At 68.1% G+C, this 23,562-nt stretch overlaps 1 protein-coding gene across 1 annotated transcript; it reads right to left on the bottom strand.

Moving 5' to 3' along the window:
* Nucleotides 1-247: 247 nt before the first annotated feature.
* SEMA6B (semaphorin 6B) lies at nucleotides 248-11,016 on the bottom strand. Its single transcript, XM_082331537.1, has 17 exons — nucleotides 11,008-11,016; nucleotides 7,939-8,087; nucleotides 7,410-7,539; nucleotides 7,064-7,124; nucleotides 6,910-6,972; nucleotides 6,418-6,519; nucleotides 6,154-6,244; nucleotides 5,947-6,066; nucleotides 5,755-5,843; nucleotides 5,432-5,649; nucleotides 5,175-5,306; nucleotides 4,623-4,772; nucleotides 3,604-3,798; nucleotides 2,816-2,956; nucleotides 2,488-2,565; nucleotides 2,226-2,284; nucleotides 248-2,126 (listed from the first exon to the last, which is right to left on the bottom strand). The coding sequence occupies exons 2-17, from the start codon at nucleotides 8,066-8,068 to the stop codon at nucleotides 1,138-1,140; spliced, it is 2,748 nt and encodes a 915-aa protein (XP_082187663.1). The 5' UTR covers nucleotides 8,069-8,087; nucleotides 11,008-11,016; the 3' UTR covers nucleotides 248-1,137.
* Between the last annotated feature and the right edge of the window lie 12,546 nt (nucleotides 11,017-23,562).

The following is a 23,562-nucleotide window of genomic DNA, read 5'->3' as shown; positions in this document are numbered from 1 at the left end:
GAACACGGGTGGGTGGGTGCACGGGGGGTGTAAGCACGGGACATGGGTGCACGGATGGGTGGGCGCACGGGGACTTTGCGCCCCGGGGGTCCCCGGGCAGCCGGGCCCCGTGTCTCCCCCCAGCCCCGTGCCCCCCCATCACCCACCGCCAGCACCCCCGTGCCCGGCCCCGGTGCTGCCCCCCCCGAGGCCGGTGGGTCCCGGGTGGGGGGGAAGAAGGGGCCGAGGCAGCGGCGGGGGAGTCGCCTCCGGTAAACGGGCGTTTATTGGGGCCGCGGGGTACAGACCGCGGGCGGCCGCATGCATGGCCGCGGGGTGGGGGACACCCGCCGCCCCCCACCCTATTTACAGCCTGTCACCCCCCCGGGGACCCGCCACCCCGGGGCCGGGCAGGGGTGGCACCGAAAGGGCACCCTTTGCCAGCAGAGAGTGGGTTCGGTGGGGACCCCCCAGCCCCAGCGGTGCCCCCGCACCCCGGCTGTGCTTTCCAGAAGGGGGGTGCTGGGGGGGATGGATGAGCCCCCTCCCAAGCTGGCACTGGGCAGGGGTTGACCCCAGGCCGGGGGGGGTGAGTGTCCCCCATCCCCAGATAACACACACATTTGGGGGCCCCCCACACCCCTGCACCCCAAATGTTCACCGTGTCCCATCACCGCAACCAACGCACCCCGCTGGCACCCCCTGCACGGGGGTCCCCAGGGTGCTGGCAGCGCCCACAAGCCCCCCTGGGTGCCCGGGCACGGCCGATGGGTCCAAGGGGCCGCAGGGTGGGGGGGGGCACAGCCCTGCTCTGCCTCGGCTGTGCCCGTGTCCGTGTGTCCGTCCATCCTGCTGCCTCCCAGGGATCCCCCTCCCAGGGTGCTGCGGTCCCTGGGTCCAACCTGGGGAGGGGACGGGATGGACCGACTCCCCCTGGGATCCAGGCAAAGCAGCCGGAGCGCGGGGCACTGCCCCACGCCAGCCGGGGACACCCCCAAACCCCATCCCAGGCACCCAGGGGTGCCTGTCCCCCCCCCTCCACCCACGCAGCACCTCACCCCATGCCCGCAGCTCCTGCCCGGCCACCCCTCCCTGTCCCCAGGGAGCCGGGGGATCCCATGGGTGCCCTGGGAGGGGACACGCACACATGGTGGCACCCTATTTTCCCGAGGGAGTCCGCTCCACGCCGTAGCGCAGGAGGTGGTGCAGGTCCGTCAGCGCCCGTGGGGGCCCGGCACCGGGTGCCCGGGGTGCCGTACCGTGCCGCCCGTAACCGCCCGCCGGCGCCTCGCCGCTGTTGAACGTATGGTTCCTCTTGAGGTGGGCGCCGGGGCGGCCCGTGCCGTTGTTGGCGTTGAAGTTCAGCTGCTCGGGGTGCCAGGGTGGCCCCTCGGTAAAGTCTCCCCCCTCCCCGCCGGGTGCCGAAACCACCCGTCGACGATCAGGGCTGGGATGCGGCGTGCCGGCGAAGTCACCGTAGGAGCTGCGGGGTGGGCGGCGGGCGCCGGCGGGTGGGTGCTGCCGGGTGCGAGGACCCTCCTGGGGGTCCCGACCCCAATGCCCATCACCCGAGGAGTCGCTGAGTTCGGCCTCCAGCTCCTGGTCCACCAGGATGGCGTGGCAGGAGAGGGGGATGCCGCGAGCCGGGCGGCCGGAGCCGGCGTGCAGCCGGCCGGCACCGGCGGTGGTAGCGCCGGATCCACCGGGGTCCCGCAAAGCCGCGTTGATGATGTTGTGACTCTGCTCCCAGGTGCAGTTTTGGAGGGCGCCGGGGCAGCGTTTCTGCTGCAACGGGGTCTGCTCCGGCGTGGGCAGGACCCCCGAGTCCAGGTCGTGTTGGGTGACCTTCCCCAGCTCCTTGGGCCAACCATTGGGCATGAGCGGGGCCAGCAAGGCGCCGGGTTGCCCGCCGCGTGCCCGCCGCTCGCCCAGCCGGCTGACGCTCACCACCGACTCGCTGTGTGCCAGGATGGTCTCCTTGTCCTTGCGGCGCGCCAGCTCCTTGCGGTCCCGGTGGCCGATGAACCAGCAGACGCTGAAGCCGGAGATGACGGCGCCGATGACGAAAGCGGCTACGGAGGAGATCACCAACAGGTTCACCGATACCAGCCTGTCCGGCTCGTCCACGAAGCTCTCCGTCACCAGCCCTGGGTGATGGCAGAGGGGGGACATCAGGGGACGGCCGCGGTGGGGACCTGACGGTGCCACCGCTGTGTCCCCGAGCCCCATCCCTGCCCCGCACTCACCCTCGCACTCGCCCAGGTGGGACGTGCTGCCGCCGGCGATGTCCTGCTCGAAGGCCACCCTGGGGGGGTACAAATTGTGGGGGGATCAGCCGGTCCCAAGTAGCCTGCAGAGGGCTCCCAGCTTGCTTCAGCAAGCGACGAGTTTGCTGGGTCTCAGCGGTAGGGGGGTTGCAGGAGCTGATGCTCTCTGGGGAGCCCCTGAGCCCCTGCTGTCCCCCCGTCCCGTGTCCCCCAGTGTCCCCCCGAGGCCCGGCAGCGTTACCTGGGGCTGGGCTCCAGGAAGACGCAGGAGCCCTCGGGCGTCCAGCCGCAGTAGGGATCCCGGCTCCCGAGGCAGTTCCTGGCAGGGAGCAGAGACGTCAGGATCAGCCTCGACATGGAGGGGACAACACCTCGGCCCCCACGAGGCCCTGCACCACACTGTGCCTCAGTTTCCCCTGGCCGTGCTCCCAGCTATGCTGAGCCCTTCCCAGCTGGATCGCGGCACAGGACAAATTCCTGGGATGTGAAGGTAAGCCCTCTCTGCTCCTGACATGCGCCCCGCAGCGAGCCCTGCCCGCCCCGGGGGCGGCTGAGACCGGCACACTCACTTCATGCAGCCCGAGTGCTGCTGGCAGCGAGCCACGGGCACCCTGGCCACGCACGGGGGGAAGGCCAGCAGCAGGGACCCAGCCGCCTTGTCCAGCTCCAGCCCCAGGAGCCGCCGCTCGTCCTCCGTGTCCCGGCCACACCTGGGGACAGGGCAGAGCTCAGCGTGGCCCCGGCCCTGGCCCCCAACTGCCCACCACGGAGCTGGCCCCAGCGCAGGCTGGTCTACAGGAGGGCATCTCACCCGTGTCCGCCCCCATTCACCACCCACCCCTCTGGCCCACCCACCCAACCCTTGCATCCCTCTGACCCATCCCCTCCCGCCATCCGTCCATCTTGCTCATCCATCCATCCCCAACCACCTCATTCATCCTCCCCTGTCACCTTGCAACCATCAATCAATCCCTCCCTAAACATCTCATCCATCTACCCATCCCCCCATCCATCAGCCCAACCACCCCCACCCATCCAGCTCTCCAACCACTCACCCACCCACCCATCCACTCACCCACCATCCATCCATCCGTCCATCCATCCATCTGTCCATCCATGCACCCAACTGTCCAACCACCCACCCAACTGTCCAACCACTCACTCATCCATCCATCCATCCACCCACCCACCCGTCCATCCACCCACCTGTCCGTCCATCCATCCACCCGTCTGTCCATCCATCCACCCGCCCACCTACCCGTCTGTCTCTCCGTCTACCCACCCATCCATCCATCCCTCCACCCACCTGACCACCCCCACCCACCCCTCCCCTCCCTCCCGACACCCCAGCACCCACCTCCCGGGGTGGTAGGTCTCAAACTCCTCCAGGAAGACGCTCTGGCTGCCGGGGGCGGCGGGCGCGGCGCTGGCGCTGGCGTTGGGCTGGATGAGGAACTTGAGGACGGTGCCCGTGCTGGAGCCCAGGAAGACCACGGTGTGGTTGCCCCACGGCCCCGCCGCGGTGTCCACCACGATCTTGCGGAGCTGGTACCTGCGTGGTGTGAACGGAGAAGGTGTTGGGGCGTGCGGGAGCCCGCGTGTCCCCGGGGAGGGGGAAACTGAGGCAGGGTGGGGGGCTGGACAGGCTGTGGCTGGCCCAGAGCGGGGTGTCCCCAGGGAGTGCGAGGGGCCGTGCAGATCCCAAATGGAAACTAATCCAGATCCCAGTCAGGACCCCGCCCAGATCCCACTCAGGAGCCAGCCAGACCCAGCCCAGATCCCACCCACGACTCATCCCAGATCCCACTCAGGATCCTGCCCACATCCTGCCTGGATTCCACCCAGATCCCAGCTGGGACCCAGCCCAGATCCCACCCAGGAACCAGCCCAGATCCCCCCGATCCCTCAGCAGGATCCCAGCTGGTCCCCAGCCCCACGTCCCCAGCCCCAGCCTTGTGTCCCCATCCCCAGCCCTGCATCCCTGTCCCCAGCCTTCTGTCCCCATCCCAGCCTTGTGTCCCTGTCCCCAGGCTCATGTCCCTGTCCCCAGCTCCATGTCCCCAGCCCCAGCCCCGCGTCCCCGTCCCCAGCCCCACACGTGCCGCGGCTGCCCTGCCGGCAGGAGGCTACGGCCCGAGAGCGCCACTTGATTAATTCTCCATCAAGCAGCAATTAAGGCAGATTTAATTAGGACGAGACCATCTCAACTGCAAAGTTTATGAGATTTATCAGATCTCCCGGCGCTGATGCTGGCACGTATGTGCAAGGGTGGCGCGAGGGGCTCCGGCCAGCACCCACCAGCACCCACCAGCACCCACCAGCACCCACCAGCCCCCCCGCCCCTCCCCGGGCCCGATCCTGCCCCAGGGCGCTCACCGGCTCATGGTGCGGAGGATCCAGGGCGTGTTGCCCAGGGACGGCACCGCCTCGTCCATCAGCGGGTGCGTCTTGACGAAGTTGAGGATCTCGTCGGGGAAGGTGCTGGAGGAGTTGTAGCGCATCCCCGGGGACGCGCAGCACCCAGGCCTGCGGCCGCGGCATGGCTCAGTGTCCCCACGGCCATGCTGGCCTTGTCCCCAGTCCTGTCCCCAGCCCAGCTGGTACTAGCCCTGGCTGTCACTGTTCCTGTCCCCATCCCTGCTGGTACTGGCCCTGGCTGTCCCCAGCCCTGTCCCCATCCCAGTCCCTGTCCCCATCCCCATCCCAGTCCCCATCCCCATCCCCTCTACTCTCCCTGCTGGTATCAGCCCTGACTGTCCCTGTCCTCACCCCTGTCCTTGTCCCCATTCCTGTCCCTACCACTCTCCCTGCAGGTACCAGCCCTGATCATTCCTGTCCCCAGCCCTGTCCCCAGCCCAATCCCCATGCCCCTTCCTACAGGTACCAGCCTGGATGTCCCCATCCCCGTCCCCGTGGCGTGTCACTCACCGGGGCTTTGGCACCATGTCCTCGGGCACGGGCGTCCAGATGGATTCGGGTGATTTCTGCTCCCGGAAACGTCCCTCGAAGACGGCGGCCACTTGGGTCATGTCAAAGGCGCAGACGGCCGAGCCAGGGATGCTGGGGGGACACGGGCATGGGATGAACACCTCAACATGTCCCCCATGTCCCCCATGGGCACTGGGGCGCATGGAGGGGTCCCAGCCCAGCCCCAGGGGTCCCAGCAGGGCACAAGAGGGTCCGACCTGTTGGCAGGCGTGGAAAAGACGGCCAGCACCACAGGGCGCCCGTCCAGCTCCAGGATGTCCGTCACGGCTTGGATGACGTTGAAGTAGAAGTGCGAGTCGCCCGGCACAGAGCAGTTGAGCCGTGCCTTGAGGAAGGAGGTCCACTGCTTCTCCAGCACCCGCTGCGAGCCCCCCATGTCGTTCTTGCACACCCGAGCCACCCGGGACACCACCACCTACGGGATGGACACCCATCACCATCTGGTACCCAACCCGATGACCGTCCCCTCGCCCCTGTCCCCATCCCGGGTGTCTCGGGCCACCGCGGGGATGTCTCCCACCTTCTCCAGATAGTTGAACTCCATGGCGATCTCCCGGAAGAAGAAGTAGACGTGGCTCCTCCATTCCACGGCGTGCACAAAGTAGGGCTCTGCAAGAACAGTGGCAGGGTCAGGGATGTCCCAGGATGGTGTCAAAGGGGACGGGGACCGGTGCCGTGTGGCACATGGTGGGCACCACACCACGGGAGGCACCTTTGAACCATTTGGAGTCGTGTTTGACGGTGCGGAGGGTCGGGCTGTCCCCCAGGCTGCGGTAGATGACGGCATCGATGGCCAGGAAATCCGTCACCGTGGCGGTGAAGAGCATCCCCCCTGCGCGGGAAAGGGGCATCAGCCGGGCGCCGGGCAGGGGCCGGCGGGCAGAGCGCCCAGCACGGGGCCGGCAGTGCCAGCACTCACCTGTGAAGAGGGCCACGTTGGCGTGCTTGGGGTCGTAGGGACACCGGGCCATGCCGCTGATGTTGTCCCCGATGGGCTCCAGCGTGTCCATCTGTAGTGGGTGAGACGGGGCCGTGAGCGACGCCATGCGGGCAGCGAGGTCCGGGCTGCCTCGGTGGCGCAGACAGGAGCATCCCCTGCCCGCAAAGCCGGTCACCCGGACACAGGGAGGGTGACACGTAGGGTCCCAGGTGTCCCCGTCCCGGTGTAGGGCAGGTGACTCACGCTGTAGTTGGCACAGACGGGGTTGAAGGCGTTGGTGCCGCAGACGAAGAGCAGGCTCTCGTTCCGCACCAGCAGCACCTTGACGAAGTTACGGCACTCTGCCTGCGCCGACGAGAGGGGACCGTCACCCCTTGGCACCCTGTCCCCTCCCCCACCCCTGGGTGCTCCCACCCAGGCCCCCATCGCTGCGAGGGTCTGTCTTAGGGGGTGTTTTTACCCCAAAATGGTATTTACGGGACCTGGAAATTGGATTTCTGGCAGATGCTGGGCTGTGCCTGCTCTGATCCATGGGCCCGAAATAATTAATTACAAACCCAATTATCCAAGCGGCCGATAAATCATGGAGACACAACGGCTGGCAGGGAGCAGGGAGCCGGAGGGTGACACCGGGGGGGGGACAGGGTGGCTTTGTCCGCGTGACACGGGGTGCAGAGGGTGCTCGGTCCCCACGCGGGGGGATCTCACGGGGTGCGGACCCCCCACCCCCCGTACCTCGTGTTTCCCCTTCATCCGGCAGATGCTGATGTCGTGCTGGTTCGAGCGCCACGTCAGCTTCTGGGGGGGGGAGAGAACCCAGCGTGGGGCCGGGGTGAAGCCGGCAGCCCCCCCCCCGGCACCCCCTGGCACCGGGGGGCTCGGCACTTACCCGGTGGTAGCGCATCTCGCCGGCACCGGTGGGCTCCAGGCTCACGCGGTAGACGTTGTCCCTGGGGAGGGGGACACGGGTGTCACCACCCTGCAGGGCTCCCGGCTGCGATGCTGGGGGCACCCCAGGGATGTTGGGGGGGTGCAGGATCCACCGCCACCCCCCTGGGGAGATGGGGGGGTGCTGGGGTGGGCGCCGAGCATCACCAGGGCAGGGACAGCCCCACCAGAGCCCCCCGGGGTGCCCCGGGGCAGGTAGTGGGGTCCCTCCCCAGCAAAGAGGGTTGGGGTGGGTGTCGGGTGCCCACCCCCGTCAGGGGGAGGCTTTGGGGTGCCGCGGTTCAGACCTGTCCCCGATGAAGAGGGTCCGGTTGACCTTGAGGATGCGCTGGATGTTGAGGCGCTGGGTCCCCCCCGCCTCGGGGCCGGCCGGGCGGCTCGTCCCGTGGCCCACGAAGACGGCGTAGTGCTTCACGTCTGGGGGGGACACATGGGGGGGTCACAGGCTGCCGGGGCACCCCCACCCACCCCAGTTCCCCAGCCAGCCAGGGCGACCACCCTCACCCAGCCCTGCCCATGGGTGCCTGCCTCCTGCCTTCACCCCAAAGCACCCCAAAACCCCTTTCCCATGGGTGCCCCCCTCCTGCCTTCACCCCAAAGCACCCCAAAACCCCTTTCCCATGGGTGCCCCCCTCCTGCCTTCACCCCAAAGCAGCCCAAAACCCCTACCCATGGGTGCCCCCCTCCTGCCTTCACCCCAAAGCACCCCAAAACCCCATCCCCTCTCTGTGCCAAGCCGTGTCCCCCCCTTGCACATCAGTGCAGCACCCTGACCCCCACCCTGCACCCCTGGGGACTCCCTGGGCGGGCACTCACAGTCCTCGGGGGCCACAGTGATGGGGCCAGGCTCCTCGGGGAAGGTGCCGCGGGCCGTCCTCTCCGCCGTGAGCAGGAGCAGCAGGACGAGGGGGACACAGGGAGGTGGCCCCATGGTGTCCCCCGGCATGGGTGGGCACCCACCGCACCTGTGGGCACAGGGAGAGGTGGGAGGGGGATAGCACCCACCCGGACGCCTGCATTCCCTCCCCATTGCGTGCCTCTGACCCCCCACTCCGTAGAACCCGCACCCCAAACCCATCACCGGTGCCTGGGGGGTGTCGGGGGGTGGGTGGGAGGCTTAAGGCGCCGGTGCTGGGCCGGTGCCAGCGGCGAGGGGCCAGCATGGGATGCGGCTGGGATCTGGGATAGGGAAGCGAGTCCTTCCCCGGCTGAAGAATTTCAAATATGCTGGGAAAAGCGGCCCCCACGACCCCGCCGAGCCGCCCCCAGCGCCTGCGCAGCTCCGCACTGGGACTACTGGGCTCAAACTGGGGCTTTACTGGGGGCTCACCACCAATAATCCATGGGGGAACTAAGCCAGTGCGTGGTGGCATGGCGGGGCTGGGGACATGGGGACACGGGGGAAGCCCGCGAGACTCTTCTCCCATCCGAAATGCCGTCGGGATGGCTGGGAAAATCCCTGGGGACACATCGGAGCACCACGTGCCACGGCACCCCTGCCACCGGACAGCCCCAATGCCACCGTCCCCGTCCTGCCACCCGTCCCTGTGGGGCAGCGGGGGGGGTTCGGGCTGGGTAATTAGCAGCCAGGCAGAGATTTAATTGATTATCAATTCCCTGAGAGCGGGGAGAGGGTTCGATCGAACCATCACCCTCCTGCCGCCGCGTCCCCTGCGGGGAGCGGGGGGTGACATTGCGTGGGGCCGGGGGTCACGGCGCCTGGACGCCGGGCGGTGCCAGCGGGGAGACTCGACCTTGTCCCCTCTGCGGTGTCACCAGCCCCGGGTGACACCCGGCACTGTCCCCATCCCGGTCCCCTCTGCGGTGTCACAGCCTCCGGGGACATCTGACGCTGCCACCGCTGTGTCACAGCCCCTGGCTGGGACCTGACCCCCGTGGGACCTGACCCTGCTGTTACAGCCTCTGGGGACAACTGGCTCCATCCCCACGGTGTCATGGACTCCAGGGACATCCAACAACGTCCCCACGGCATCACAGCTCCTGGGGACAACCGACCCCATCCCCACAGTGTGACAGCCCCTAGGGACATCCAGCTACGTCCCCAGGGTGTCACGGACCCCAGGGACACCCAACTCTGACCCCACAGTGTCACAGCCCCTAGGGACATCCAGCTACATCCCCAGGGTGTCAGGGACCCCAGGGACACCCAACTCTGACCCCACAGCGTCACGGTCCCCAGGGACACCCCCGCGGCGGTGAGCCGGGCTCTGACGGACTCACCTCCCCGGTGGGGACGGCCAACGCCACATGGGGCTGGGATACCCAGCCCTGCCTCAGTTTCCCCACCTGCCCAAGGAGCAAACGGCACCGCCCCTTATTAATTTTTTTAATATATTTCTATTAAAAATAACCGACGGGTGCCTGCAAGAGCAAACCATGCCTCAAAGCCCGGCACGGCTGAGCCGGTGGCACAACCGCGGCACAAACACAGCAAACGCCAAAAGCAACCCAGAGGTTTGGTGTTGCCGACGAGTTCACGCCGAGGAGCGGGATGGGGGGGATTTTTCCCCAAAAAAGAGGGAAACGAGCTGTTTCTGGCACAGGCAGCTGCCGGTTTGTCACCCCATGGCCAGGATGGGCCCCATCCCCTGGGTGGCAGCCTGGAAATTCCTATTTTTTAATCTATTTCTTGTGCCTGGGCTGTTTTATAAAAGCCATTAACAATCTAATTGCTGTAATTAAAGTCTCAGGGGCTTTATCACCTGAGCTGAATGAGGGGGCTCCCCCAACGCCCCCCCCCCAGCTTTCCCTTTAGGGGCTGCCAGGGGCTGCGAGCCCAGCTTCGTTATCCAAACGAGCTGTCCTGCTTAGGTCACGATGTCCCCACGCTGTAACCCCCCCCCCCCACGCCGGCCAACACCCACAGCATCCAAAAGTCACCAAATTTAAGCATCCTCATGGGGTCCCCAGGTGCCAGAGGGAGGGGGGACCCCAAAAAGCAGCCGAGGGACGGGCTCAGTGTATATCAGCCACCTGAGAATCCACCCCCGCCGGTGGGATTTGGGGTGCGGGGAGGTCGTGTCGCTGCCTCGGGCGCCTGTAACTCCAAGCGGGGGGTCCGGTGTCACCGTCCCCCCAGCCTGCGTGGTGACAGTGAGCGGGCGCGGGGTAACCGGAGCCTCCGGCGACATAAATGCCTGCGATTGTGCGGGCAAAGAAAAGGCAGCGAAGGCAGCGGGGAGGGGGCCGGGGAGTGGGGGGCCCGGCGGGGAGAGGGGCCCGGCGGGGGGACGGGTGACAAACAGGGACCCATTCACGGCGGTGGCGGAGGAGAGGGGACGGTCACCGTGCTGGTCCCCGACATGGCTGTGGGGAAACTGAGGCAGCGGGTGGGGAGAGGGCGGCCGTGCCGGGATGCGGTGGGTGGTCCGGGGCGGATGGGGGTCCCCGGCTCCGATGGCTCCGACACCGAGCGGCTGAACAGCCTCGGCCACCTCCCTTGTCCTCGTCCCCCCTGCTGGAGCCCCCCGCTCCGTGCCTCAGTTTCCCCATTTGAAAGCACGCTCAGCCCTCACCCTCTGCACACAAAGCTTCGGGGGGGGGGGGGAGGGGGGCTCACCCTGCCCTTCCCCCCCCGCAGCATCTCCCCCACCCCCCGACACGGGGGTGATGGGGCAGGAAGGGGGGGCAGCCCCCCGGTTTTGCCCCCCCCACGCCATAATTTCCAGGGGCTGATAAAGGGGGACTGCAGTGATCCCCAAGCGCAGCGGGGTCCCTGTGACCCCAAAGAGGGGCTGCCAGCCCCCCCCCCCGCCTGCTGGGGGGGGTACGCTGCCCCATTCCCCTCCCGGGGATGGGAGCCCTTCCCCGTGGCGTCTGGGCACGGCTCCTGTCCCCCCCACCCCAGCACCCCGCTCTGCCCACCTGAGCTCCGCCGGCCGCCTCCGCTGCTGGCCCTACGGCACGGCCACCGCTGTCCCCACCGCTCGGAGGGGGGGTCCCGGACGCCTGGGTCCCATAGCTGGGGGTGGGTGTCCCCCCCCCCCCCAGGACGCCCCGATGGCGCTGGGGGCTCCGGCGTGGCGCAAGCGGCTCAGCTGTCACATAACCCCCCCCAGGGACCCCCAGGGGAGGGGGGCCTGTGCCCCCCACCCGCGCCAGGTGGGAAGGTAGGGCTGATGTCACCGTAACTGGAGCCACCACCCCCCCCAGCAGCTGTCACCGCAGCCGGGGACCGGGGGGGGGCTACCCACGGGACACCCCGAGCCGCACCGCAGCGTCCCAAACCATCACGGGAAACCACCAGCACAAGGCCACCCAGTGACACCCCGGTGAGACCCCCCCAAGCCATGGTGGGGACAGAGACACCGCAGTGTCCCCCCCCCGAGTCCTCACCGGCCATCGCCGCACCCGGAGCTGATCCCAGCTCGGCTCATTCCCATGGGATCCCAGATTCCACCCGCGCTGGCTCGGCCTCACAACATAAACCTGTTCCAAAGGCACCAGGAAAGGGGGGGACACCAAAAAAAGGGGGGGACACCAGGAAAGGAGGGGGGACACCAGCCCTGAAATCCCTTAAAATACAACTTTTTGGGGGAATAACGGCAGCGGCGGCCCAGCACGACCCAGCCCCCAGCCCCCAATTAATCAGGGTTCGTTAGGAGGCATCGGCGTTATTCAACCCCCCCCCGTCTGGGGGGGCACCGAATTATCTCAATATCTAAATCCCTCCCCATTTCGGGGGGCTAATGCCGTTTGGGGTAATTTCCTTTAGAAAGTACCCAGCGCCAATAAGCAATCCGCAATTAGATATGCTAATGAGGCCCTTATAAGCAGCATTAAGGAAAATGCGGCCCCCCCCCGCCAGCCCCCCGAAATGCGGCTCCCGGCCCCCAGAGCACCCCTTGCTCTGTGGGGTCACACGGGGGGCACCCCCATGGCCATGGGGGGGGTTTGGGGGTCACCAGCAGTAGCCCCCCCCCCAAATGGCTGTGGGGACCCCCCCCACCCCAGCTGCCGCCGGGGCTGGGGGGCTCGGTCCCCCCCGGGTTTCCGTTCCAGGGCCGGTTCAGATGGCAGAGCCAGGAAGCAGCTGTCCCCACGGCGGGGACGGAGCAAATGTCACCCCGGCCACCTGGCACCGCGGGCTGGCCCTGGCCCTGTCCCCTGCCACGTCCCCCCCCAGCCCAAGCAGCAGCTCCCGGGGGGGCTGCAGGCAGTTAGCACCCCAGAACTGGGGGGAGTGGCAAGAGGATGGGGGGGACCCCAACGCTGGGGGGGTCCCCATGCGGGTGACAGGGATGGCGGGCCACCGGCATGGCGGGGGGACACGCACGGCACCCACCATTTACCTTGGCGCTTCCGCGGCCCCGCCAGCGGCTCAAATGTCCCCCCCGGGCCTCCCGCTCCGGTTACCAGCTCCGCTTACAGCTGCCGTTTATAGCCCCCGTCCCCATCCCTGTCCCCTCCCCGTCGCCCACGACCCCCCCCCTGGCTGGGGACGCAGGCGTCCGGGCCCCCCAGGACACCCCCAGGCACCGGGGGGGTCCGACCCCCCGACACAGGCTCTGGAGATGGCGGGGACCCCGCGGTCACTTTGGGTGACTTTGTCCCTGCACCCGTCACCCACCGCAGGTACCCAGGGGTGACACGAGCCGCTGGGTGCTGTCAGCACCTTCAGCACCCGCTGGGTGACACCCGTGGGTGCTGGGGGCTCCCGGCGTGTCCCTTCCACCACGCCAGGGCAGTGCTGGTGGCCAGCCAGAGCTGCATGGCAATTTGCATATTAAATACATACTCATCTGCATATTAAGGATGGTTTCCTATCGAGGAGGCATCACGCTTCGCGCCAAAATAAACCCCATCACGGGGACAGTGGGGGTGGCAGGCGGGGTGCTGTCCCCCCCAGTTCACAGCCCTTGTCCCCTGTCCCCAAGCACATGGCTGCCCTGTCCCCCCCAACTCACAGCCCTTGTCCCCTGTCCCCAAGCACATGGCTGCCCTATCCCCCCCCCAGTTCACAGCCCTTGTCCCTTGTCCCCTGTCCCCAAGCACATGGCTGCCCTATCCCCCCCCCCAGTTCACAGCCCTTGTCCCCTGTCCCCAAGCACATGGCTGCCCTATCCCCCCCCCAGTTCACAGCCCTTGTCCCTTGTCCCCTGTCCCCAAGCACATGGCTGCCCTATCCCCCCCCCAGTTCACAGCCCTTGTCCCTTGTCCCCCCAGGGCCCATGGATCCCCCTGTCCTGCTGGTAGCCTCAAGGCACTTGTCCCTACAGGCACACATCCCCTCATGTCCCTCCTGTCCCCCTCAAGACTGCCACCCCCCTTGTCCCCAAGGGCACTCATTCCCTTGTCCCCAAAAGCACTCATCCCCCCTTGACCCCCCCAAGACAGCCATCCCCCTTGTCCCCAAAGGCACTCACCTCCCTCGTCCTCCCCGGTCTCCTGTGCCACCCCAGGGGCTCTGCACCCTTGCCAGGTCCCCTCAGGCTGTCAAGCCTCACCCCAGCACCCCGCTTTGGCACCCGCACGGCCCTGGGGCCACCCTGGCTGTGGGTGGCTGCAGACAGGTCCCGCTGGCAGGAGCAGGTCCTGCCACTCTGAGTCACGGCTTCCGGCCTCGTGCCTCAGTTTCCCCTCGGTGTGGGAAAGGGGAACCTCTTGCTCCCACCCCGAGCCTGGCCACCGCTCCTGGGAGCCCCCCCCACCTCCCCTGTGCACCCCAGGGTGCCCTGTCCCCAGGGAGCCCATGGCACCAAGGATCCCTGGCCCCAGGGAGCCCTCATCCCTATGGAGCCCATGTCCCCAGGGTGCCCCATCCCCAGGGAGCCCTGTCCCCAGGGTGCTCTCATCCCCACAGAGCCCATGTTTCCAGCGAGCCCCATCCCCAGTGTCCCCCCATCCCTAGGGTGCCCCATCCTCAGGGAGCCTTGTCCCCAGGGTGCCCCCATCCCCATGGAGCCCATGACTCCAGGGTGCTCCATCCACGAGGAACCCTGTCCCCATGGAGCCCACGTCCCCAGGGTGCCCTGTCCCCAGGGATCCCTGTCCTCAGGGAGCCCCGTCCCCAAGGAGCCCCGTCCCCAGGGAGCCCCCATCCCTATGGAGCCCATGTCCCCAAGGGCGCCCCATCCCCAGGGATCCCCGTCCCCAGGGTGCCCCGTCCCCGAGTGGGCAGAGGGACGCGCAGCTCCAGGTTCAACCCCGACAGCCAACAGGCAAACCCAGCTCCACATGGGAGACCCTACAATAACAAACCAGCGCACACAAACTCCGCTCCAGGTGGCAACCCTACCATAACAAACTGCCGTGTTTACACCCAGCTCCAAGCGGGAACCCTACAATAACAAACCAGGGCATGGAGCCCCATCATTAACCAGACGGGAGGTTGCCGTACGCACCCACACCCGTCAGAAACAACCCCAAAAAACCCCAAAACAACCCCAATCCTGAGAAAGCAACCCTACAATAACAAACCCACAGATCCCAGCAGCCGAGGAGAGGCAGCGGAGCTGGAGGAGGTGCCGGGGAGGCTGGGAGCGAGCGCTCAGCCCCTCAGCCTGCTCATTTTTTAAGCCTTAATAAAGTTTAGTTGGTGGTGGTGGTTTTTTATTTCCATTTTGGGCAACCCTGCGCCGGTCTGCTCCGGTTGGGAAAATGGGGCTTTTAATTGCTCCAAGCCCAGGCGCTGGTGCCTCGAGTTCAGATTTCTACGCTTCAAAACACTTATTTGAAGTTAAATAAGATTAAATATCCGCTCGGTCAAACAGCGCGGAGAGGGGCGAGGGGTGTGGGCGAGCACTGGGGGGCTGCAGCCCCCGGGATCCCCGCAGGTCCCCGCTGTGTCACCGGCCCCAGCACCACGCCGTCCCCGAGGTGATGGTGGCCCTGGAGCTGCCACCCGGGCGTGTTCCCACCCAGGGCACCCGCTCTGCGGACCCCCCTCTTCCTCCTCCCAGCCACCCACCTCCTGGGGACACCAAGGGACGGGGACCTCCGTGGGGACAGGACCCTCAGCCACCACCGGCAAACCCGCTCCCGCCGCCGGCAGCTCCCGGCACGGCCGGTGTGCCAGGAAGGTGGGAAGCGGCTGCCGGTGCCAGGGCGTGGGCCACGGCACGTGAGCCCAGCCTTCACCCGGCGGCCTCCTCCTCCTCCTCCTCACAGCGAGGCTGCAGGCTCGTGTGTTCTGCCGGGTCCCGCTCCTGCGATGGCCGGGGACAGATGGGAGCCATGGGGGGGTGACACCCAAGTCCCCCGCTGCCACGAGCCACCAGCACCCCGGCACGGGGGCACCCCGAGCCCCGACTGGGCTGTGGGATGCACCGGAGCTGGGCTAGCGTGGGTGCTGGCACTGCGGCGCTGCCGGGGTGTGGGATGGGATGTGGGATGCGGAACGGGATGCAGGGTGGGATGCAGGATGCGGGGTGGGATGTGGGACGCGGGATGGGGTGCAGGATGCAGGGTGGGATGCAGGATGCAGGATGGGATGCAGGATGGGGTACGGGATGCAGGATGGCATGCGGGTTGGGATGCGGACTGGGATGTGGGATGGGGGTGGGTTGTGGGATGCAGGATGTGGGATGTGATGCAGAATGTGGGGTGGGATACAGGATGGGATGCGGGCTGGCAGGCAGGTTGGGATGCAGGATGGGATACGGGATGCAAGATGGCATGCAGGGTGGGATGCGGGCTGGGATGTAGGATGCAGGATGGGATGTGGGCTGAGATGCAGGATGGGATGCACACTGGGATGCGGGATGCAGGCTGCGATCCAGGCTGGGATGCAGGATGCTAGCTGGGACACAGTCTGGGATGCAGGATGCAGGCTGGGAGGCAGGACAGGATGCAGGCTGGGATGCGGGATGCAGGCTGAGATGTGGGATGCAGGCTGGGATGCAGGACGGGATACGGGATGCAGGAGGGGATACGGGATGCAGGACGGGATATGGGATGCAGGCTGGGATGCAGGCTAGGATACAGGACAGGATGCAGGCTGGGATGCAGGATAGGATACGGGATGCAGGATGGGATGCAGGATGGGATGCGGGATGCCAGCGGCGGCGCGGAACAAAGGGCCATTGTTCGCGGGTGCGCGCCCAGCGCCGCCGCCTCCGCGCTCGCCGCCTCGCCGGAAGGTCAGGTGTTTCCTCGCTGCCCTCGAAACAGCTCCTTGTTCTCCTGCCAGCGCCGGCAAAGCCCCCTCGGCCGCGGGCACCCGCCAGGGCCCCCTCCCCACCGCCACCGCGTGCTGCCGGCCACCGGCCACCGGCACCGCAAAGCTCGTGGCAGGGTGGGTGACAAAGGTCCCCGTCCCCTGGGTGGCCCCGCCAGATGTGCCGGGTGTCAGCTGTGTGCAGGTGGGCGTGCATGGGGTGTCACGTGTGCGCAGGTGTGTGTGCACCATGTGTCATGTGCGTGTGCAGCGGGTGTCACACGTGTGTGCCTGTATGTGCACCAGCTGTCATGTGCGTGCGGGTGTCAGCATATGCAGCGGCTGGCACATGTGTGCAGGCGCGTGGGCAGCAGGTGTCATGCGTGTGTGCCGGTGCTTCTGCGCTGGGTGTCATCTGTGTGCAGGTATGCGTGCACCACGTGTCGTGTGGGCGGGTGTTGGTGTGTGCACCGGCTGTCATGCATGTGCAGGTGTGTGTGCATGGGGTGTCATCTGTGTGCAGGTGTTGGTGTGCGCACCAGCTGTCACGTGTGTGCAGGAGTCTGTGCACGGGGTATCACGTGTGTGCAGGTGTCTGTGCCCTGGCTGTCATGCGTGCGAGGGGTGCACAGGGACGGGTGTGCACAGGAGTGGTGTGCGTCCGTGCACACGGGGCCGGGTGTGTGCGTGCGTGCGGCTGTTGCACACGCATGGGGACACGCACACGTCTGCGCACAGCGCTGCTGTATGTGCACACGTGTGTGCGCGGGGCTCTCATGTGCACGTGTGGTGTGTGTGAGCAGCCAGGGCTGTGCAATGCACCCCGGCTCCGACTGGGGTGCTGCGGGGGGGCGGGAGCCGAGCACCCCCACACCGGGGCGGCAGGCAGCCCCCCCGGCCCAGCCAGGCAGGATCAGGCCCCGGGCCACGCTCCTGGGCTATTCCCAGCGCTGACCTCACGCTGCGCCAGCTCCCTCCCCGAAAGGTGAGATGAAGGATAGGGCGCAGCCGGTGCCGGGGCAGCTGCCGGGGTTATTTGCAGCTCCGCGCTCCCTACCTGCTGCCCTGGGCAGGATCTGGCCCCGTGCCGGGCGAGGATGGATCCTGGCTCCCAGCCTCCCAAATCGCCTTCTTAACACTTCCTAATTTTCCGGCGCTTTATCTCGAGGTCCCCCGGCGGGAGATGATGGATGGGGCTGATAATAAAAGCCGGTTATGTTCCCACCGCCCAAACCGGGGCCAGATCCGGTCTCTCCAGAGGAGACGTGGGTGCTGCCACCGCTGCCTCTTCCCATCCCGCCCTCCTCCATCACCTTGGGTTTGTTTTCGGCGCTGGGACGGGGACCCCCCTGTCCTGGTCCCCAGCTACTGCAAAGTCACACGCTGTCTCCCGCTCCATGCCTCAGTTTCCCCACCCGATGCCCGAGCGCCCCATGGGCATCCGCAGCCCCGTATCGCCCTGCCGCAGCCGCGCCCGCAGCCGCCACTCCCCCAGGGCCACCAAGTCCCCCACCCCCAGATCCATCCGGCACCAAACCCGGCACCGAGCTTGGCCGCAGCGCTGCTGGGTTTGATGAGATTATCCCGGCGGGCAGGATTACACAGGGAAGAGCCGGGGATTAGCCACGGAGCATCGGCACACCGCTGCCACAACCACGGCCACGGCCAGCCTCACCGCCAGTGGGTTGAACTGGGAGGAACTGGACCTGAGGTGTGACTGCCGAGCCCTGGGGCTGGGGTCCCCTGGGACCTCCTCCAGGGACCGGTGGCTTCACCAGCCGCTCTTTAATTAACCGGCTGCTGGGAACCGGCACAAAGAGAGGAGAGGGATCTTTTTTTCCCCCTTTTTTTCTTTTAATTCGACAAAATTATAATTAAATAGGGAGTAAAATCCTGTTAGCACAAGGCAGCCCCGCTGGGATCTCCTCCGCGCCAGACGATCGCTCTTCCTCTCCCTCCCGCCTTCGCGCAGGGAATCAAAACCTCCATCGCCCCTTTCGGGGGACGCAACCCAAGCCCGACGGTCCCCGGGGACGCGCCGGGGGGTCCCCAGGGCCACCGCGTCCCCTCTGCGGTGGGGCTGGGCGCTGCCGGGGATACGGCAGCATCCTTTTGGGTACCACGCGCCGGCAGCCGCCTCCATCACCATCCTGGGGATGGAGGGATGGGAAGAAGAGATCCCGGAGCCCCCCGGGATGCAGCACCCGCGATGCCGGCAGCGATCGGGTGATGCCGGCGGCAATTGGGTGCAAACGGGTTAAGCAGGCGCAGCGGCACAGCCCAGATGGAACCGGGCTTGCTCTTGGTTTTCTTTACTACTGTTTATGTTGCCGAACGCACGCCGGATGCCACCACGCCGGCACCACCGCGAAACCATCCCATCCGGGCTGGAGGCAATCCGTTCGCCCGGCACAGCGAGAGGTGCTGGCACCGGGAAAGCCACCAGTCTGCACCCGGTAGGAAAACCTCACCGAAGGCAACACCGGGAAATAGATACGGCTGGAGCGGCCCCGGCGCGGGAGATGCACCGAGGGGCCGGCGCAGCTCAGCCCACTGAAAAATTAAATCGCATCCAAACTGGCAGGTTTAATTAAAAATATTCGAGCTTGTCTAAGGATACAAACTGCGTCCGGCACTGCAGCAGGGATCTGCATCCAGCTCCGGTACCCGGCGAGCATCGCGCCGGCACGGGCCTCGTGGCCGGGCTGAGCCCTCCCAGCGCTGGTATGGCAGAGCTGGTGGGGAGGGAAGAGCCCTCCCAGGAGTCACTGGTTTAACTGGGAGCCAAACCATCACGTGGCGTGTGCAGAGCAAGCTGCAAGGGATGCTGGCTCCGAGGGCCGAGGGGGCGTGCGAGGGGGACGGTGACACCCAGCCTGGCACGTCACCACCCTGCCCCGTGACTTCGGGCTCCTGGCAGGGCTCGGAGGGCTGCAAAGCCACCGAAAACCGCCCGGGTTAGGGAGAGCACCGGGGTCCCTGCAGCCCCCCCCGCAGCCGGGGCAGCTCTGCCATGGGCAGCGGCACACCCACACGCGTGCACACGCGTGCACGGCCACCTCCAGCCCGCTGCGGTCACCGGGCAGCGCGGTCTGGTTTGCCGGCGGCTTTGCCGCTGCCGGGGATTGAATTTGGTGATTTCCCTTTGTTTATGGGAACGGCAGTGAAAACACCTTGGGAAGCGGCTGCCGGGGGGGAGAAAGGAGCCGTCACCCCCACAGCCGAAACACCGGCGGCACCAGCGCCGCTGGCGGGGGCTGAGCTGCCCCCCAACATCCTCAAAGCCTGAATCCCCCCCCCAGGGACCATCTCCAGCCCCCCCCATGCACAAAACCTCCCCACTGCAGCCACGTGCCCCGGTGACAGCGGTGACCCAATTCCCGTGTCACCCCGGGGACGCTGCAAAAGGGGCGTCTTGGCGGGGCCGGGAGAGCATCGCTGCCCGCGCTCGCCTCAGCACCTGCCTGGATCCGGCCCCCAGCACCCAGCGGGGACGCGCACCTGCAAACAGCACCCCATGGCTCGGGGCGGGGGGGGACACCCTGTTACCAGGGTCCTGGCAGCCAGGGCCGGATCCTGCACCGTCCGGCGGTGCGCGGAGCTGGGAGCTGCCCTCTAGTGTCACCAGTTCAGGCCCTAAATTGTGGCTAAAATTGCCGGGGGGGACACACAGAGGGGGCCCCCCCAAGCCAACGCGCCCCTTCCCCATGGCTGTCTCAGCAGGACGGGGCGGGGGGCTCAGCCATCCCCCCCCAGTGCATCCCTGGAGCAGGATCTGGCCCTGCTGGGGCACCCCCGGAGCCGAAGAGATTGGGGTGCAGGCACTGGAGCAGGGACCGGGGGGGGACACAGTGGTGCCACACGTGCCACCATCGTCCCCACCTCTCCCAGGCGCTGGGGACAAGCGGAGGTGGGTGTCCCCAGGGGGGGAGCGCTCGTGGCAGGTCCCCCCCACCTTGCTCCCTAGGGTGGGTGGAAAGGTTGGGTGCAGCACCCAACACTGGCGGGGGGGGGCTCCCCTCTGCACCCCCCTGTGGCTCATGGCCTCATTTGGCAGAGGGGAAACTGAGGCACGGTAGGAGGAAGCGCTCACCCAAGGTCACCCCGAGCTGACAGCACAGCCCCACGGCCACCCCCTCCCCTGGGGGGTGCTGGGCCCCCCCAAAGCCCCCCGTGCAGGGATAGGGCTCCCCACTCCCTCCCGCCCCATGGGGGGTCCGGAGGGACCGGCCAGGGCAGGCGGGGGCTCGGGGGGGGGGCCCAGCACCCCGACTGCTCTGGGTTACGTGGGAGCGAGGGAGGCCAGGCCTGGGGGGGGGCGGGGGTGGGTGCTGGGGTCGGGGGGTGCCCGGGGCACCCCGCAGTGAGGGTGATGGGGCAGGATTTGGGTCAGGCTCAGCACCCCCCACCCTGCGTTATTTTAGGGTTACTCCCCCCCCCCAAATCCGCAGACAGCGCGATGGTGCTGAGCCCCCAAAGGGGGGGACGGGGCCCCCCAGCCCCACAGACGCTGCCTGCATGGGGGTCCCCAGCCCTGCCCTGATGCTGGGGGGTGCCAGCCCTCCCCCCCCACACGGGGGGTGCCCCACTTCTGATGGGTGTCCCCCCCCCATCCCTTGCCCCCACCATGGGAAAAGTTACGGCTCCAGCGAGACGGAGCCAGGCACCCCCCCAATTCGTGAGGGCTCTGCCCCCCCCCAGCCCTGCGGGGCTATTTGGGGGGGCCCTACAACCAACCCCCCCAGGCTGAGCCCTCAGCGCTCCCTGCTGCCCTTTCAGGGGCTGCGTTGGCCGGGCCCCCCCATTTCAGCCCCTCCACCCCCCCAGCCCAGCTGCATGGGGGGGCACAAAGCAGCCCCCCCTTTTCCTGCCCCCCCCAAATAAGCAGCCCTGGCTGCTTCCCAAAGAGGCGGCGGAGGCAAAACGGAGCCCGATGAAGCAGGAACCCCCCCATCTCCATCCTCCCAGCTCGGGGGGGCCCCCCCTCAGCACCTTGTGCCCATCACCGTGTCCCGGGGCTGGGGGGGGTCGGGGAGCCGGCCCGGGGTGCTGATGGGTGGGATGGGGGCGTGGGAGGGGTGGGATTAGGTGCTGGGTGGAGGGGATGGGGGGGCCGGGTGCGGGATTGAGGTGCTGGGGGGGGAGTAAGGGTGCGGGGGGGGGGGGGAGATCAGGGTGCTGGGTTGGGGAGAGGGCTGTGGGATCGGGGTGCTGGGGGGAGACGGGGGTGCGGGATCGGGATGCTGCGGGGGGAGCAGGGTGCTGGGGGGGTGACAAGGGTGCTGGGGGGACAAAGGTGCTGGGGGGGGGCATGGGGGCGCAGGATCAGGGTGCGGGGAGGGTCCCCGGGGTGCCGGGGGTGGGCTGGGGTGGAGGATCGGGGTGCCGGGAGGCTCGCCGGGGTGCCGGGGGGGGCTGGGGGTGCGGGCTGGAGGTGCGGGGGGTACCCCGGGTGCCGGAGGGGGCCGGGGGGGGAGGATTGGGGTGCCGGGGGGGGCCCCCGGGGTGCTGGGGTGGGGATGGGGATGCAGGATGGAGGTGATGGGGGGAGGCGCGGTGCAGGGGGGCCGCAGGGTGCGGAGGGGGGGGCAGAGGGGTGCGGGCTGGGGGTGCTGGGGGTACCGGGGGGTTCGGGGGGGCCGGGGGGGCCCCTCCAGCCCGTGACCCTTCAAGGTTCCGCCCGCTCCGCCCGGAGAAGCCGCTAACAAAAGCGCCGCTTCCCAATGCAGCAGCCGGCGGCGGCGGGAGGGGGGAGGGCTGGGGGGGGCACCCCCCGTTCCCTCCCATCCCCCCCCCGGGAGGGGGCAACCGATGGGGAGGGGGGGGGATGAACCGGGGGGGGGGGGGCACCGGCCGCGCTCTTACCTCGCCGTCCCGGGGTGGGGGGGGTCCGGGGGGGGCCCGGGGCACCGCGCACCTGCGGCCGCCGGCAGCGCGGCTCGGCCCGGCCCCGCTCCGCTCCGCTCCGCTCCGCCGCGGCGGGAGGCGCCGGGGCACCGGAGCCCGGGCGGGGCGGGGCCGCGGGCGGCGTGGGGAGGGGGGGGGAGCCGCGACCGGAGCCGGAGCCGGAGCCGGAGCCGGAGCCGGGCCCGCCCGGTGGCTGCGGCTGCACCGGGGCCGCTCCGGCAACAGCGGCGCTGGAGGAGCCGCCGCCGCCGTTCCCGGAGCGGCTGCGCCCCCCGCCCTGCCCCCGCCCCGGGGAGGCGGCCCGGCCCGGCCCGGCCTCGGGGCCCCCCGCCCCCGGCGCGGAGAGGAGGGGGGAGGCGGGGGGAGCCGGCCCCGCCTGCCTCGGCCCCCCCCCCGGCAAAAGGGCATCCCCTCCCCCCCCGCCTTTACCGGCACCGGAGGGGCTGGGACCGACCCCCGCCCGTCCCCTGCCTCAGTTTCCCCCCTTCCCTGGCACAGACAGGCGGTGGGACCCCCTCCCCTCGTCCCGCCTCAGCCTCGCACCCCCCCCCGGCAAGGGGGGTCCCCCGAGCACATCCCTGCCCCCCCTGCCTCAGTTTCCCCCTGCGAAAGGGCTCCCCCCTGCCTTCTTCCCCTCCCTGGCACTGGAGAGGTGGCACACCCGTGCCCCCAGCCCCCTGCCTCAGTTTCCCCTTGCACCGAGGGCTCGGCACTGCTCTACGGCCCACGGGTGCTGCCCGACCGCAGCGAGGGGAGGCCAAACCTCCCCACCCCAGGGTGCAGGGGACGCCAGGGTGGGTGCCGGGGGGGGCACCCCAGGGTCTGGGGCTGACACACAGGGTGGGGGCCGAGCGCGGCGGGAGAAGGTGCTTTACTGTCACTGCTTCCATGCTTTACCACCGTTCCCCCCCCGCCATCTGCTTCCCCAGCCCGTTTTAGCTGAACTTTCCCCAAAAAAACCCAAATCAGGGTAGTCAGAAATAAACCATCTGCACCCCCCGCCCTGGGCAGGTGCTCGCCGCGGGAAATCTCAGCTCAGCCCCCCAAGGTGCCGGGGTGCGCCATGGGCGATGCCACCGACCTCTGGCATCGGTGCCACGGCTCCGCAGCCGGTTGGGTTTCCGAAGCAAAGCATGGATCCCGCAGAGCTGCCGGTGCCGTGGCAGCACATCTCCTACCTGCCTTGGTGTCATCGGTGCACCGAGTTGTGCCCAGTGCTCAGCCCACCCTGGCAAGCAGGAGGTTTCTCACGCCGCCAGTGATTCACCTCTTCCTGGCTCTCCTCCGGTCCCTCCCGGTCCCACGGCGGGGAAGGGGACAGCCACCCCCGGGGGGGGACACTGGGCCGCCCGTGCCGGAAGGGGGGGTCTCAAGGGGAAGGAAACCACGGCCGTGACTCAGCGCCTGAGTCACCG

Source organism: Platalea leucorodia (genome assembly GCF_965183815.1).
Source record: "Platalea leucorodia genome assembly, chromosome: 21".
Lineage (NCBI taxonomy): Eukaryota > Metazoa > Chordata > Aves > Pelecaniformes > Threskiornithidae > Platalea > Platalea leucorodia.
The sequence above is the reverse complement of the archived record's forward strand: the minus strand, read 5'-3'. Positions and strand labels throughout refer to the sequence as shown.

Coding starts and splice junctions, on each gene's coding strand:
- SEMA6B (XM_082331537.1), bottom strand. CDS start 8,068: ATGCCGGGGGACACCATGGGGCCACCTCCCTGTGTCCCCCTCGTCCTG. Junction 5,844..5,946: donor CGACTCCAAATGGTTCAAAG/GTGCCTCCCGTG, acceptor CTGTTCTTGCAG/AGCCCTACTTTGTGCACGCC. Junction 5,650..5,754: donor AGTTCAACTATCTGGAGAAG/GTGGGAGACATC, acceptor TCCATCCCGTAG/GTGGTGGTGTCCCGGGTGGC.